At 32.2% G+C, this 17,772-nt stretch overlaps 1 protein-coding gene across 7 annotated transcripts; it reads left to right on the plus strand.

Annotated features, from left to right (window-relative positions):
• The first annotated feature begins 6,850 nt into the window (after positions 1-6,850).
• On the plus strand, positions 6,851-9,905 carry LOC123203999 (NAC domain-containing protein 7-like). 7 transcript variants are annotated; one of them, XM_044620518.1, is made up of 8 exons: positions 6,851-7,150; positions 7,231-7,493; positions 7,778-7,939; positions 8,027-8,176; positions 8,264-8,371; positions 8,450-8,527; positions 8,639-8,680; positions 8,763-9,905. In XM_044620518.1, the coding sequence occupies exons 1-8, from the start codon at positions 7,006-7,008 to the stop codon at positions 9,585-9,587; spliced, it is 1,773 nt and encodes a 590-aa protein (XP_044476453.1). In that variant the 5' UTR covers positions 6,851-7,005; the 3' UTR covers positions 9,588-9,905. The 7 variants fall into 7 exon arrangements, with proteins under 7 accessions (XP_044476453.1, XP_044476454.1, XP_044476451.1 ...); XM_044620519.1 differs by having other exon boundaries at positions 8,264-8,344; XM_044620516.1 differs by having other exon boundaries at positions 8,027-8,371.
• The last annotated feature ends 7,867 nt before the right edge of the window (positions 9,906-17,772 follow it).

Here is a 17,772-nt window from a genome sequence, read left to right on the forward strand (position 1 = left end):
AAAAAAGAAGTAAAATATAGACATTAAAACTAATATCAACTTAAAAATTTTCAGTAATTAATAAAATTGATAAAATATTAAAACTTTGAGAGAGAAAATATAAGTTTAAATCTTTATCATATTTACAAAACTTTAATTTAAATCACTTATATAAAAGGAAAAAAAAAACTGACATTGACCTTTCAATTTAGGGAAATTATAAAAAATAGGCAAAAGTAAGGGGGTCTAAGTAAAATTGCCTAAAAAAATCAGATTAAAGCAAAAATGCCCAACTTTTGTAAAATGTCGAAACTGCCCATATATAAACACACCAAATTCCCCCTGTCCCCACTATAAGTTTATTGTTCATAAACAGGGGAAAATTCAAAATTTTCCCTTGTCCCACTGTCATCCCACTGTCGGCCTGATTTTCGGTGATTTTCGTCATTTTCGACGACCGAAAATGGCATAGAACGTTAGCATATCTTCCGTCATCTTGTTTGAATCAAGTTATTGTTCATATTATTGAGATTTGAGTGAGATTTTACGGTTTGAAACTTTAGGGTTTCGATTTTGAACAATGCTTAAAATGTTTTGATTCTTGGTTGATTTCATTGAATTGGTTGAGGGGTTTTATGTTATAGTCTATGTAGATTTGATTTGTATTGAAATTGGAGGCCGAAACGATGAATTTTGGCCGGAAATCCCTTTCGAAACGTTCGACAGTCCGACAGTGTTTCCCACTGTCGGACGATTTCTCCCACTGTTGACAGTGGGTTAGGGGGCTTAATTAGTGTTTTCAAAATATTATGGAGCTATGTGAAAGTCCTCATTCCACTTTGGACGTTTTTGAAATTTGTAGTGGGATGGGGGGGAAATTTAACGTTTTCAAAATTTTAAGGGGAGGGGGAACAGGGGGAGATCTACGGGGGTCCATGTGAAATTTTACACTGAACAGTGGGCAGGCCTTGACGTTTTTAAAACTATAGGGTTTATATGAGATATACTTTGAACGACCATAACTTTTGATCCGGGAGGAGTTATGGGGCTTGTAATATATCAACGCGAAACTCGTTTCGAGCTCTATAATGACAACTAGCTTTGCCAGTTGAACCAAATTTGGAGACCAAAATAAAACTGTTTCAATGTATATTATGCAGTTTTATTTTTTTATCAAATTTAGGATTTTCAGTTTTTATGATTTTGAGTTTGTTTGTGATCGGACTAGACTTTTTTCATATGACATTTTCAAATTTAATATTTGTAATTATGATGTGCTTTTTTAGACACGTTTTACGATGTAATTACGAAATTTTTGATCGATTTTTCAGTTTTCTCGTTCATAAGCTATTTGAACGTGTAGTTTTATAAATTTAGATCTGTTTTTTAGATTTTCGAGTAATTTTTTTATTATTGGCATTCTAAGGTATTTCAATATATCTATTTATTCATAACATGTTATTTTTAATATAGTTTTCACGAATTGATTTTTTTGATTCGAATTCAGAAATACGAATTTTTTCTTTTCGAATAAACCCGTAGTAATTAATATTAAATAAAAATGAGAGTGAAAGTAAGTATTTAAGTGATATAAAAAATGTATGTAATGAGAGTGAGAGTGAGGGGGTGATGTACTTTATGTGTGAATGTGTATGATATACTTTATTTGATTTTCTTTTTTATTGTTTTCTATTTCTTTACTATCAAACGTTAGATGAAATAAAGAATTACTCAAACAACTCATTCTAACAAATATAAAATGAAGAAATAATTTGTACTAAAGTTATTATATCACATATAAATACAATTACACATTTGAAACAACAATTAAAATACATCGGTTACATGTAACTGAAGTACAACAATGATGAATCATATAACTAACAAAACTGATTCCACCGAATGTCAAGATCTTGCCTCTTTGCCTTTTTTAGATGAACGTTGCGGGGCAAAGGTCGGTACGGGTGCTGGGCTTTTACATTGGGTTCGTATGTGTCTTGGTTCATGGCAACGACTACAAATCCTCGGTGTCACATTTTCTCCCTATGAAGGATGTCGATTTCTGTTGGAGGGATGACCCGCACGACGACTATCGAGGAAGGGGGTAGAATAACCATTCCTTCTGGTGAGTGCAACCAATCAGATTGATTTCCAAGAGGATTGACAAGTTTATGATATATTACACGGTAGATATAGGTCCGAAAGAATGGATGAACCCATGCATTGACATTCGTGAGCCTCATATGTCGTGCAACGATAATGACATACTTGCACGGAATACGTGAAAGCTGAAACTTTCTACATGTGTAAGACATTTCATCGAAGTCTACAATACCCATGAATCCACCAAAATCGACAACCTGATACCGAGTCTGTGTAATTGATCGAACCTCCAAACGTGTAGACTTTGATAGATGACTGTTGATCTTCTCCTCCGCCCAAGGGGTGATAAAGTTAGGACATTCATCTGTAATTTGAAAAAATATTAACAACACATTTGGTAATATCCAAAACTAAGGGGAAAAAGTACATGAGAAAAAACATTTAATTAATAACGATTTGATACTTACTTGCATGGTTTCTTCTCTCGTAAAACCATCGCTGCATGGTACCACGAATGAACTCCATGAGCATTGTGATGGGTAGACCTCGTGCATGTCTGACAAGGGCATTAAATGACTCAACAATGTTAGTGGTCATGATGTTGTAACGATTCCCCGGAAAGTATGCTATACTCCAACGCTCAAATTCGACATCATGTAGATAAGCTCCAGCTTGAGGGTTCATTGAGTCAAGAGATTGCATCATCGCCCCAAATTTTGATTATGTGTATGATTTTGCGGCTTTTCAATATGCCCCCGCAACTTGTAAGATGGAAAAAATTATGAGAACTGATTATAATTAAAATGTATGAAAAAGATAAACTGTTACAATTTTAATTACTTGTTTAAACACTATACCTTTGAGTCTCGTTTATACTTTGCCTGCATGTTACACAGAAGATGATGACAACAACATCCATGGTGGACATCTGGAAAGACTTCAACCATTGCCGAGTATATAGCATGATGTCGATCTGAGATTATTGCCAACTCAGATAAGTCATGGATACATTCTTTAATCCTTCGGAGAAACCAACACCATGTGTCATGATCTTCTTTTTTACCGACACCGAAACCAATAGGATATATCTAGTTATTACCATCAAGAGCCACAGTAATGAATAAATGCCCCATATATCGACCTTTAAGGAATGCAGCGTCAATGCAAATAACCGGGCGGAGATATTCCCTGAATGCACGAACGGAACATCCTAATGCCATGAAAAAATTCTTAAATCGATGGTCATCATCTATTTCAATTGCAGTAACGGTGCCCAGATTAGTACGCTGTAGATTATAGCAATAATCTGGTAAAAGCATAAATGATTCCTCCGGTGAGCCCCTCAATGAATTTATAGCCCAGTTTCTTGCCCGTCAAGCCTGTGAGTATGAAATATCAATTTTATATCGGTCGGCGATGTCTACAATTATTTCCTTAGGCCGATAAATACGATCAATCATCACAAACTTTGATCTCATTAATTGACCTAAAGCTTGGGCCTTAGCTTATCTGAACATATGTGGGTAGGATTCATAAAGTTGATCCCCCACACTTCACCGACTGTGGACTTGGTTGCATGTATATACCATTCACAATTTTTAGCCTTGCACTTAATTTCCCACCGTTTCTTGTCAGACTTTTTTACACCAAATTGAAATCCTTTAAGTAAGGTGAATTGCTTCACAACGTCTTTCAATTGAACTTTATTATGGAAAATATCACCAACCTTTACACTATTCTCCTCTCAGATCGATCTGGAATCACCTAATGATGTTGATGGCTGTGGAGGAAAATCAGGAAGCCATCTAAATGGATCAGTGGGGGCATTGTCAAAAAATGGCCCAGAATAATTTCCACCACCTGAAATAGGATCTTCAAGCTGCAAAATATCCATCCCCTCGGTAACTGATGCCATATACTCAGGCTCTACATCTTCTAAAGGAATATCGGGCATATCATTTCCATCAAAGTCACCCTAGTCGGGAACTCTATCTTTTTCTCCATGAGCTCATAAGTTTGTAATGTACAATGGGTCATTATTGAAATCAATCAAGTTTTCCAAATCGTATTCTTTTTTGACCCTACTACTTTCTTCTTCATCTTCATCTTCTTCCTTCTGCCCTTCAATTGGGGTACATGTAACAAAAACAGGAATACATTCCTGTAAGTACTGGGACATATTAATAAGACCCTGGACATCTTCATCATTTTGGATCTGTACGGGGCAGTCGAGCTTAATTTTTCTTGGCTTCATTGATAGTTGAAGGTAGTTTTTCATTGGATCAATACCGCAAGACTCCTTCAAAAGCTCAATAAATCCCTTGAATATTGTTCCATAAGGGATTTTAATCAATTGTTTGGCTCCTCCAACATATTTCATTGTGTTGTTGCCACCTTGAATCCATTCTCCCTGATAACGAACCGATGCATAACCATCCATTTTAATTATCAATCCTACAATGACAAGTTTTTGAAAATAATTATTCATTTATAATAAAAAAATCTGTAATAACTATGTAAAACAGTCGTACAATTATTAATATAAAAAAAACTCTTCATAATTTTCTAATATTTTATTTAACCCCCTATAAATATTTAACAATTGCAATAACACTCTCGTATGTTATCTTATATCAAAATGCATCTATCTGTTCTTAACGTTCCATTTAAAACGTTTTTATAATATCTATACTTTCAAATAGATATTCAAATTCTATACTTTGAAATACTTTAAAATGTCAATAATTGAAAATTTCTTTAGAAATTTGAAAAATACGAGTCGATATATCATAAAATGGTGATTTTCAAAAAAACAGAACTGAAATTTGAATTCTAAAAGTTGAAATACCCTAGAATGGCAACAATCAAAAAATTCTTCAAAAATCTGGAAAACACGAGTTAATATATTATAAAACGGTGAAATTTGAAAAAACGAAACTAAAATTCGAATTCTAAAAATTGAAATACCCTAAAATGGCAACAATCGAAAAATTCTTCGAAAATCTAGAAAACACGAGTCGATATATTATAAAAACGGTAAAATTCGAAAAACGAAATTGAAATTCGAATTCTAAAAGTTGAAATACCCTAAAATGGCAACAATCGAAAAATTCTTCAAAAATCTGGAAAATATGAGTCGATATATCCTAAAGCGGTGAAATTCATAAAAACGGAACTGAAATTCGAATTCTAAAAGTTGAAATACCCTAGAATGGCAACAATAAAAAAATTCTTCGAAAATCTAGAAAATACGAGTCGATATATCCTAAAACGGTGAAATTCGAAAAAACGGAACTGAAATTCGAATTCTAAAAGTTGAAATACCCTAGAATGACAACAATCGAAAAATTATTTGAAAATCTGAAAAACACGAGTCGATATATCATAAAACAGTGAAATTTGAAAAAACGAAACTGAAATTCGAATTCTACAAGTTGAAATACCCTAGAATGGCAATAATCGAAAAATTCTTCAGAAATCTGGAAAATACGAGTCGATATATCCTAAAACGGTGAAATTTGAAAAAACCTAAAATTTCATTTATAATGCTCCTACAATGTTTAATATCAAAATGCCCCCCAATTTTAATAACATTTCATTTGACCCCTCAATTATCTCTTTCTCTATTTAACACCTTTATATGTTATCTTGTATCAAAGCAATATCTATCTATTCTTAACATGTTATATAAATCCTTTATATATTGTATAATATAAAAAAAACCCATATTTATCTAAAATTACATTTAACCCCCTATATTTGTCTAACATTACATTTAACCCCTATATTATGACATATAAACTAGACTTAACAAATAAAATTAAGTTTTTAGGCTAAGATTGGTATAAATATCTTTTTTTGATAAATAGTATTTTTTCAAATCGAATTCAAAAATACGAACTTCTTCCTTTTGAACGAAACCCTACTAATTGATTTTGAAAAAAAATAAAAGTGAGAGTGAGTATTTGAGTGATATGAGAAGTGTGTGTACTAAAAATGAGTGAGGAGGGTTTATATAGATGAGGGGAAGGGTAATTTTGACATTTTAGAAAAAGTTATGAAATAAAGAAATATCAAAATGCCCTTACAATGTTTAATATCGAAATACCCCCTTAATTTTAATAAAATTTTATTTAACCCCTCTTAGTGAGTGAGAAGGGTTTATATAAATGAGAAGAAGAGTAATTTTGATATTTTAAAAAAAAGTCATAGGTATTTTTGCTTAGAGATAGTGAATTTGAACATTTTTACTTGAAAATAGTAACTTTGGGTATTTTTACTTAGTGAGAGGGTATTTTGGTCATTTTTTATAATTTCCCTTCAATCTATTACTTGGTTTACTTGGTCGGTGCAATCATTAAACTAGCAATGCCATACAATTGATTTAGTTGGCATTGTAATTGTAAAATCAGTCAATCAACTTGGCATAGGAATTATAGGATGGGTCAATTAAACTAGAATTTGAAAACACCAATGCTCTCATGGAGCAATTATTTGTGGACACTCCACTGCAGCATTGGATATGGGAGAACATGGGAGACAGCAAAGACTTAGTAGAGGAAGAAAAAGCTTGGACGGATAAAAAGATGGGAAGTTTGGGGCCTACTAAGCCTACAAAACTTCCAAAGGAAGGGTTTCCGTACACTGTTACCTCTTTTCAAAGTTTGGGACATACTGTTTTGTTTGTTTGAAGATTCTCAACGCGTTGTTTATACGCAATACTTACTCTCCCTCTACAGTACCACGTGTGCCAATATAAACACATGCCATCGATACAGATTTCCTTCTCACTACAGCAGCCTCTTCCTCTCAAGCAAGCCAAATTCTTCTTCTTCTTCTTCTTCCAGTCAAGCCACTTATAGCTTCTTCTTGCTCTTTCTGTTACTACTTCTGCTTATTTTATATTGGGCTAATCGATCAGATATGGGCTGTCTTGTGGGGCTCATGTGCTACTTTTTTGATATGAAAATTATCAGTCTTCTGGAGAAGAAGAGGATTCACCCGGATTTCTCTGATCCCGAGGTTAATGATGTTGATATCTACAAGTTCGACCCTTCTGACTTCCCTGGTAAGCGGGAGTTTCTTCAAGCTCTCAACTTTATCTTCAATTGTTTCTGATGACTGAGGGGAAATTTAAATATGATACAGGGCTCTCTGAAAGTAACTCCAATGAACAAGGATGGTACTTTTTCCGTGAGCGTACTTTTAAGTATCCGACTAGTAAACTTGTCAACCGAAAAACCCCTGGAGGTTATTGGAAAATAACCGGGGCCGGCAGTGATCTCTGGAATAAAAGTGGGCAAGTCATCGGCAGCAAAAAGATTTTGGTTTTTTATTCTTCTAATGGAGTCAAGACTGACTGGATCATGCATGAGTTTTATGTCAAAGATAAAAACGACCCTCGTTATAAGGTGTATTATCTTCTTCTTCTTTTACATATTCTTCATTTATTGAGTTCAAATGTTGTGTATAATTGAAATTAGTGAAAGGCTGCATTAATTATACTTGCTGCAATGCTAGCGATTTCCTGTGAAATTATGTACAAAATTTTGATCTTTGCTCTGAACTTCAAGTACAAATCTTTGTGTAGTACCATTGCTGAAGTGACTTTACTTTGCTTTCTCCTGGAATCATGGCGAGAAGTTTCGGAAAATTTTCTGTGGCATGACACATTGAATTTTTTTTGTTTCTGTAGAAGGATTTTGTTCTCTGTTTCATAGAAAGAAAACCAGAGAACTTGAATAACGAAAAAAAAAAATCAAACAAGTCTGCCTTGTCAACTCCTGATGATGGTCAACCAAGAAACAGTTTGTCTTCTGTTTCTATAAGCCAAGTTGCAGAATCTCCTTATATAGAGGTGAGATCCAGCATGTGTTATGGCCATATCAATGTTATTGAAACATACCAAGAATTAATACTTCTTTTTCTATGGGTCTTGGTTCAGGTTAAATCTAAGAAGAGAAAATCAAGCAGGTCGACTTACCAAAAAAAAAAATCAAACAAGTCTGCCTTTTCAACTCCTGATGATGGTCAACCAAGAAACAGTTTGTCTTCTGTTTCTATAAGCCAAGTTGCAGAATCTCCTTATATAGAGGTGAGATCCAGCATGTGTTGTGGCCATATCAATGTTGTTGAAACATACCAAGAATTATTACTTCTTTATCTATGGGTCTTGGTCCAGGTTAAATCTCAGCAGCCATCATCAAGTCACCGTTTGAGTTCTGATCCTGGAGAGAATATCACAGAAATTTCTTTTTCGGAAGTGAGAAAAAGCTTGCCTAGCTTATGGGTAATTCTCAGTTGGTATGTGAAATACATATTCACACAACTAATACTTGTTTTTGTTTCTCTATGATTCTTGTTTCAGGTGGAACTTCAACTACTGCAAACTGCCAATTTGGCTAGGGATCCAGAAAGTTTAGTTCGAGAAAGTACTACCTCATTGGTGAGGAAAAATATGGCAATTTTCAGTCTTAGTTTATATAGATGGATATACAAGAAAAAAACAAATATGATCACATAACTTTTGCTTGCTTGTTGTTGATTCTTATTTCAGGTAGAACTTCAACTACCAGTCAATAACAATTCTTGCCCCATGGTAGGAAAACATTATAAATATGGATATGGGACATGAAAAACATATTACACCTCTAACGTTTGTCCATCTATGATTCTTACAGCAGGTAGATCCTCAACTACTAGACGAACTCGATTCAGCCAATAGCTGTTATCGGTGGAATCAAAGCCCTCTCCCTGCACTACAGTTGCCAATTAATCCAGACCACAACGAGGGATTCGATCCCTCTACAGACTCAACTGGGTTTAAGGACGGCTATAATGTGTCGGGTTTTCAGTTTGATGCGATTTCACTAAGGGACTTTGAGAATTTCCATCCATGTGAAGTAACTGAACATTCTCCTGTTTGCGAAGACATTGAAACCATCAGTAAGACTCAGTGGACTGTAAACCACATTGATGATGAGCTTGGAGATGCGATTTCACTGTGGGACTTTGAGAATTTACATCCATGTGAAGTAACTGAACATTCTCCTGTTTGCGAAGACATTGAAACCATCAGTAAGACTCAGTGGACTGTAAACCACATTGATGATGAGCTTGGAGATGCGATTTCACTGTGGGACTTTGAGAATTTACATCCATGTGAAGTAACTGAACATTCTCCTGTTTGCGAAGACATTGAAACCATCAGTAAGACTCAGTGGACTGTAAACCACATTGATGATGAGCTTGGAGATGCGATTTCACTGTGGGACTTTGAGAATTTACATCCATGTGAAGTAACTGAACATTCTCCTGTTTGCGAAGACATTGAAACCATCAGTAAGACTCAGTGGACTGTAAACCACATTGATGATGAGCTTGGAGATGCGATTTCACTGTGGGACTTTGAGAATTTACATCCATGTGAAGTAACTGAACATTCTCCTGTTTGCGAAGACATTGAAACCATCAGTAAGACTCCAGTGGACTGTAAACCACATTGAAATTCCTTAAGGGAATATTATTACTCTGAGATTTTATCATCATTTTTAGAATGTTATATCTTTTGTGACCTTTAAACTCGTAAGCTGGTAATTTTATGTAATAGTATGGCCAAGTTCTGGAGACCATGAGCTTGTTTAACTGGAATGCTGTTTATATGTGGATGTACAGAATCTCCATTATGGAATCTGTCTTAGAATTTTGATGTATGAAGTTCAATAAATGTTGCTCTGCTCATATCAGGAACAAGCCTGGTTTAAAACCTTTTGTATCTTTTTTATTTAATTAGCTATTGTGAAGATGTTATGTTTTTGTTCCCAGAGCCAATCTATATTGCATAAAGCCATGCTCTGCTGTCTGTGAGAATGCTGAGACTATTTTTGGTTAAAATTAATAAAAGATTATTTTGATAATTTATTTATTTTTACCGTTGTTGATGATAATTTATATGGTTTATCATATAATAAAATATTATAATAATTATCTATTACCAATGATAATATAACATGTAAACATTTATATTTTATGTATTAAGATTTTTTTTTTTGGCATTTAAATGTATAAAAAATTATTTGTCATATCATGTAAACATTTTGAAATCACTTAATCACATATTGTCATATCATGTTATACGAATAAGTTAGTAAAATTATTTATACATATAATTAAGGTTGGACTCGAACCGAGCCCGTTTGAACTCAAGCTCGAGCTTGGTTTGAAAGAGTCCGAAAAGAGCTAGCTATATACGAGCTCGGTCGAGCTCGAGTTCGAGCTTGGTCTCGCCAAATTTTTCAATTAAAAATTTTGATATAAAACGACATTGTTTTGACTAATATGTATTAAAACGACGTCGTTTTGATAACAAAAAACGAGTCAAACTGAATTAAAACTGAGTTCAAGATTAAATTTCACGAGCTTGAACTCGAACTCAAGCTCAGCTATATAAACTCGAGCTCAGCTATATAGGCTCGAGCTCGAATCCAACCCTACATATAATATTATCGATAAAATTATATATATACACTTTTGATATCTAATTTGAATATATAGATTATGTATCATTATATGATTGAATAATTTTAAATTATTTTAAATAAAAATAAAGTAATATTTAGTTATATAATGATATATTATCTATATATTTAAATTATCTATTAAAGCAGATATTTCAATGGTAATGGTCCGAGCAGACATGGCTTATGCTTTCTTTTAGTATCTACTATGCATGGTTTAAAAATTTTTTATTTTCAAAACTGAAAGATTATTTTGAATTTTTTTTAAGTTAATAGATATAAATTAATAATATGTTTAGGTAAATTGTATATGCAAATAATTATTAGGTTTCATGGGTTATTAATGCTCACATATTATTTTAGGCCAAATAAATATTTCTCATCTAAGATTTAATCAAATGATACATTTTTTTATTCTAAGTTTAAAAAAATCGAATTCTCACTTAATATCCACTTTTAATAATAAATTTGTTAGGTTTTCTTTAAAAGGACTATTTTATCTTTTTATTGGAATTATAAAACTAATAATAACAAGTAATATAAATATTAAATTATTTATATATCTTTATCTAATTTAAAAATTATCAATTATACATTCGAAAAATATTAAAACTTTCATTAAGTTTAAAATATTATAATTTGATCTATTTTTTAAAAATGTAATTGTTATTTTTTAAATTACAAGGGTTATATTAAAATTTTAAAAAATTTCAAAAACACTTCTAAACTTTGTTTAAATTTTTAAAAATCCTCCTAAATTTTCGTATATTTATGCTATTTTTTTAAATTACAGTTTGTTCTAAATTTTTTAAAAAGAAAAAAGAAAAAATAAGGAAATAAAAAAAGAGAAATTACAAAATAACTTTTATACTTTTTTGTTCATTTATCGGAAGTTGACAAGGGTGAAAATTTGACTTCTTACAACTTAATAACGAGGTTTTATCAATAATTTTAAAATCGGATCGGATTGGATCAACCGGTTCAATTGATTGAATTAAAAACCAATTCCAAATCTGATCCGGTTAATATAAAAAGTCGATTTTGTTATTGACTTGATCAAATCTAGTTAAAAATCAGGTTTGACTAGATGAATCGGTCAATAATCGGGCTGATCAAATTTCACTAAATTTTTAAATTTTTTAAATTCTAATTTGATAATAAGTTAAATCGATTGATTTTCTGATCAAACCGATCGAACTATTGACTAGTGAAACAATTGGTTTGATCACTGGTCCGTTTTTAAAAACATTGGATTTTATCTATATTAACAAATCTTGAAGTAGAGCAAATGACTATATTATCCCCCCATCGACAGTTAGATGAAACGACAAAGAAAGAGCTTGGAACTGTAAAGAGATGGTAGGGCCTATACAGACTTAGATAGAGATGTCAACGGGTTAGCCCAACCGGGCTAGGTTGGGCCGACTCTGGCTCAGCCCATCAGGCTAATGGGTCAGACAGGGCCGAAAGCCCAAATAGTAATGGGCCTTTGGGTTAGGCTAACTCATTGATATATAAAGGCCCAAGATCTGACCCATATAATAATGGGTCTTAATTGGGCCACCCCTAATATGAAATAATTTTCTATTAAATGGAGAAGATAAATAATTATATATATATTCAACAATTTTATCATTATTTTTATTATTATCAAAAGTAATTAAAAAAATAGAATTATTAATTTTATATTCCTAAAAAATATTTGCTAATGCACGATAAATTGTAAGACCATCATACGGATACTCTAAATTTCTAAATGCAATAATTTTTTTGTAAAATTGCTAATCTGAATTAATATAATAGACAGTTGCATAGAGTTACCCTATATATTGATTTGTAGTAATTCATAAATAAGAAGTTATTGAAATAACACTATTAAAATTACTTAATTCTCCAATAATTTTTGTTTTCATTAATTCATAATTTCTCAATATATATAATTGAAGAGTTGACCTAAGAATTCTTCTAAATGCCAATTGAATACTATTTTGTATCATCTATTCTAAAATTTTATTTTCTGCATAACCATGTACTCTCATATCTTCATTTGATGGTATGTAAAAATCGATATTTCTCCCATATGTTTAGAATCACTCAGACCTTCTATTGAAGTGGTACCTAGACCAACAGATTGTGATCGGGTTAATGCAATTTTTTTTTGTTCTCTAAGCTCATGTGAAATTTTTTTATAGTAATCAGTAATATGTTGACAAAGATGTCTTGTCCCACTTATACTTGCACATGTTAAACAAGAATCACAATATTTACATATTGTTAGACGAATTAATTTTTCTTCTATTGTTTCCTCTATTCAATCGAAATGCTTCCACACTATTGATATTTGTTTTCTTTTTCTCTTCGACGAATAATAAGTACTTGTACCACTGTCACTTGTTGGTGCTCCACCTATTCCATTTTGTGCATTATCAATAATATCGTCAGCACCAACATGATAATATTCAAATAGATTTGACATTGGATCCATTTATAATATTTTATAATGATAAAATAAAAATAAAAATAAAATTATAAACACAAAAAATTATTATTTGTGAATTTAGATATATTCTTAAAGAGAATTGATGAGAGAAAATAAGATTAAAAATATAATGTAATAATTGAGATTGAGAAATTTGTAAATGTAAGTGAGAATGAAGAAAAATTGAATGGTCTACATAGAAAAAAAATTAAAAAATCTTAAAAAAATTAAGAGGTAGAAGTCGTTGCTTCTTCCACTTGGCAGAAGCAGAACGACTTATGTGTTAAGAAAAAAATTATTTTTTTATTTTTATTTTTTACATAGTGCTCTGTCGGGCTGGGCCAATCTATGGGTTTAATATTAAAGTCCTAAGCTTGGCTTGACAGGGCCATGGGCTTGGTCTGATATGCTATAATGTTGGATCATATTTTCTCATGCTAGGCTTTATTTTCATGTTTTAGGTCGGGCCTCTATTTGACCCAGTCCAATTGACGTGTCTATGTGGTTAATCTTGTATATATTCACTATATAAATCACACATATTCGTATCGGATCTGACCATGACATCTCGGATCAAAGGATTACTTTGTACACTAGTACGATTTTATGATAAATCATTAACTACGATTTAATGACTATATGATTTTTCGTTATTGGTCATATTCGAAAAATGGTTCTTTAACTTTTAATCTATACTAATACCCTAACGAAATGACCATCATCGTCACCTGCACTAATGTCATCTCACGACATTCAATGGAGATATTCAGTATGTCTATTATGTGATATAATTGTCCAAGTTATATCACGTCCGTAAAAAACAATTTGATGATTCAGTAAGTGAGTTATCCAGATAGTTCATACACATTTTTTATATTATCGCAAAATAAAGGAAACAACTTATGTATATAAACAAAAGAACTACTTCTTTATTAATAAATTATTTAAAAGATTATATACAAGATGAAATACCGTGAAACCAACAACATGAATGGTTCCTAGGGCATACACTAATAGTTATAAGGCGTATTATCTTGTTCTTCTTTTACATATTCTTCATTTATTGAGTTCAAATGTTTCTGTATAACTGAAATTAGTGAAAGGCTGCATTAATTATACTTGTTGCAATGCTAGCAATTTCTTGTGAAATTATGTACAAAATTTTGATCTTTGCTCTGAACTTCAACTACAAATCTTTGTGTAATACCATTGTTGAAGTGACTTTTCTTTGCTTTCCCCTGGAATCATGACAAGAAGTATTGGAAAATTTTCTATGGCATGACACATTGATTTTTTTTTTTTTTGGTTTCTATAAAAGGATTTTGTTCTCTCTTTCATAGTAAGAAAATCATACAAGTCTGGCTTTTTAACTCCTAACGATACTAAACCAAGTAACAGTTTGTCTTTCATTTCTATAAGCCAAGTTACAGAATCTCCTTATATAGAAGTGAGATCTAACATGTGTTATGGCCATATCAATGTTATTGAAACATACCAAGAATTAATGCTTTTTTATCTATGGGTCTTGGTCTAGGTAAAATCTCAGCAGCCATCATCAAGTCACCATTTGAGTTCTAAATCCTGGAGAGAATATTACAGAAATTTCTTTTTCGGAAGTGAGAAAAAGCTTGCCTAGCTTATGAGTAATTCTCAGTTAGTATGTGAAATACACATTCACACAAGTAATACTTGTTTTTGTTTCTCTATGATTCTTGTTTCAGGTGGAATCTCAACTACTGCAAACTACAAATTTGGTTAGGGATCCAGAAAGTTTGTTTCGAGAAAGTACTACCTCATTGGTAAGGAAAAATATGACATTTTTTAGTCTCAGTTTATATAGATGGATATACAAGAAAAAACAAATATGTTCACATAACTTTTGTTTGTTTGTCATTGATTTTTGTTTCAAGTAAAATCCCAACTGCTATTCCATAACAATTTTGTTCCTGATCAGATGAATCTTATTGCAGAAATTACTTGCCCAATGGTAGAAAAACATTATAAATATGGATATAGGACATGAAATACATATTACACCTCTTAACGTTTGTCCATCTATGATTCTCACAGCTGGTGGATCCTCAACTACTAGGCGAACTCGATTCAACCAATAGTTGTTATTGGTTGAATCAAAGCCCTCTCTCTGCAGCACAGTTGCCAACTAATCCAGACCACTTCTAGGGATTCAATTCTTCCACATACTCAATTGGAGTTAGGGAAGACTGTAATGTGCGGGGTTTTCAGTTTGATGGTGACCTTGGAGATACAATTTCACTATAGGACTTTGAGAATTGACATCCATGTGAAGTAACTGGACATCCTCCTGTTCGTGGAGACATTGAAACCATCAGCAAGACTCCAATGGACTGTAAACCACATTGAAATTCCATAAGGAATATTATTACTCTGGAATTTTATCATCATTGTTAGAATGTTTTACTGCATTTTGAGATATGTGCTTGTTAGGTTTGTTTAGGTAGTTATTTTCCACTTGGTTAATAAATCCCTATTATTATGGGATATTTGTTTTAGTTTATTTAGTCTTATCACTTTCCTAGGATTTATAAACGTGAGCAGTTTAATTCTGTTTCAATTTGTTTTGTAAGGCTCTATATTAGCCAAAATTGTTCTTTAATAAAAATCTTGATTTCTCCTAATTCGTTTATCTTTTTCATAGAAATTTTCCAGTTCCTAACATTTGGTATTAGAGCTCCCTCATGGGGCTTGGTTAAAATTAGAAGCAATAGTCTTCTTGGTGGGTAGTAATCAAAGTATGACAACAAAGACTTCATTTGTGCAACCAGTAATTCTGAAATTTGATGGGCACTATAATCTTGGGCAATGCTCATGGAAAACTTTTTATGCTCCAAGGAGTACTAGGGTTTGGTGGAGAATGGGATTCCTATAGCAGCAGAAGGTGTTACTCTCATGGATGCACAGAGGAAGATTATTGAAGATCAAAAGTTAAAAGATTTGAAAGCCAAGAACTATATATTTCAAGCATTAGATCATTTGATTTTGGAGACGGTCCTCAACAAGGATACAATGAAGAACATATGAGATTCTATGAAGCAAAAATATCAAGGTACAACATGAGTCAAGCATGCACACTTGCAAACTCTCCGGAAGGAGTTTGAAATTCTTCATTTGAAAGTAGGAGAATCTATGAATGAGTACTTTGCTCGGACCCTGACCATAGCTAGCAAGATGAAAGCAAATGGAGAGGACAAGGGAGATGTCGCAATGGTTGAGAAAATTCTGTGATCCATGATGAAAAGCAACATGCATGTAATAAAAATGTAAGAATCAATATAATACAAACATATATGAAGAAGGGTAGATTTTTACATACTCCAAACTTGAATATTTGATGTAAAATAATATAGAAGAGCTTTACACCTGTCAAGCCTTAAAAAATGTCCACCAAACCAAGCAAAAACCACTTTGGCCAAATGTAGAGAGTAAAGGGAAATATGTTTTTAGTGAGAGAAACCTTTAGTTCCAAATGAACTCATTCATGTAAAATTAAGTAAAAGCCATATATTTATATTAGTGACTTAGTTATCAGTTAGATAATTGTTTCATGGTCTCTGTAAATTCTTAATTTAAACAATGGTCATGCACGTATATCATACATATACACTAATCATCTTAGTTTTATCTAATAAACATCTTAACTCTTAAAATGCCTTTTTACATCCATATAACAATTCATATGATGTACTCTTTATTACCCTTCAAAAGGGGTTAGCCAACCTTAGATAATCAATCCCCACTCTCTAAAATATTTGGTTATTGGTGTGACTCTTTAGGTTCACCATAGCGTAACAATAAGCCTTTTTCAAATTATCTGAAAAAATATGTTTGAAAACTCAACAATTATTGTAAACATCTATCAATGTGTCATGACCCCTAAACCACAATGAAGAAACACTCCATTGAACTTATTCTTTTGATCATACGTTTTGTGCAGGTAAGATCATTTCGTTGTCCAATCTTGATGGAGTTTAGGCTCATGGTTTGTTAAAACCCTAATCTTGATATCTTACGAAATATGTCATTATGAACATCCTTTGTATAACTCAATTATACTATGGCTAGAGATTTTGGTTTTCAATATTTATTGACATTTTTTCAAGAACTTGAAATTGGATTATTCCCAAGTTAACGAACACTCTAAATCTAATAAATTTGAGTCAATGGATCACATCTTGATTATCATTCGACTCTGTATACCAACAACGTATGACCGATATGACTTTTCATACAAAACATAACTAGTCTTGTCTTTATACACCATAAGAACCATACATATCTGTACCAGATTTGACCATGATATCTCAAATCAAAGTGTTACTCTGTATACTAGTACAATCAAACGATAAGTCATTGACTATATCACAATGACCATATGACTTAATCTTATTAGTCACGTTTGAAAAATGGTTCATTAATTGTTAATTCACACTAATGCCCTAATGACATCGTCATCATTGTCACTTGCACTAATATCATCTCATGATATTCAACATAGACATTTAGTACGCTTACCATTGGACATTATTGCCCAATTAATATCACATTGATTAAAAACAATTTGATTATCCAGTTATACTCATTAAGTGAATTATCCAGACAATTTACATATATACTTTATATTTAAGTAGATAAAGGAAGAAGTTTATGTATATGAAC

This window comes from Mangifera indica, chromosome 20 (genome assembly GCF_011075055.1).
Source record: "Mangifera indica cultivar Alphonso chromosome 20, CATAS_Mindica_2.1, whole genome shotgun sequence".
Lineage (NCBI taxonomy): Eukaryota > Viridiplantae > Streptophyta > Magnoliopsida > Sapindales > Anacardiaceae > Mangifera > Mangifera indica.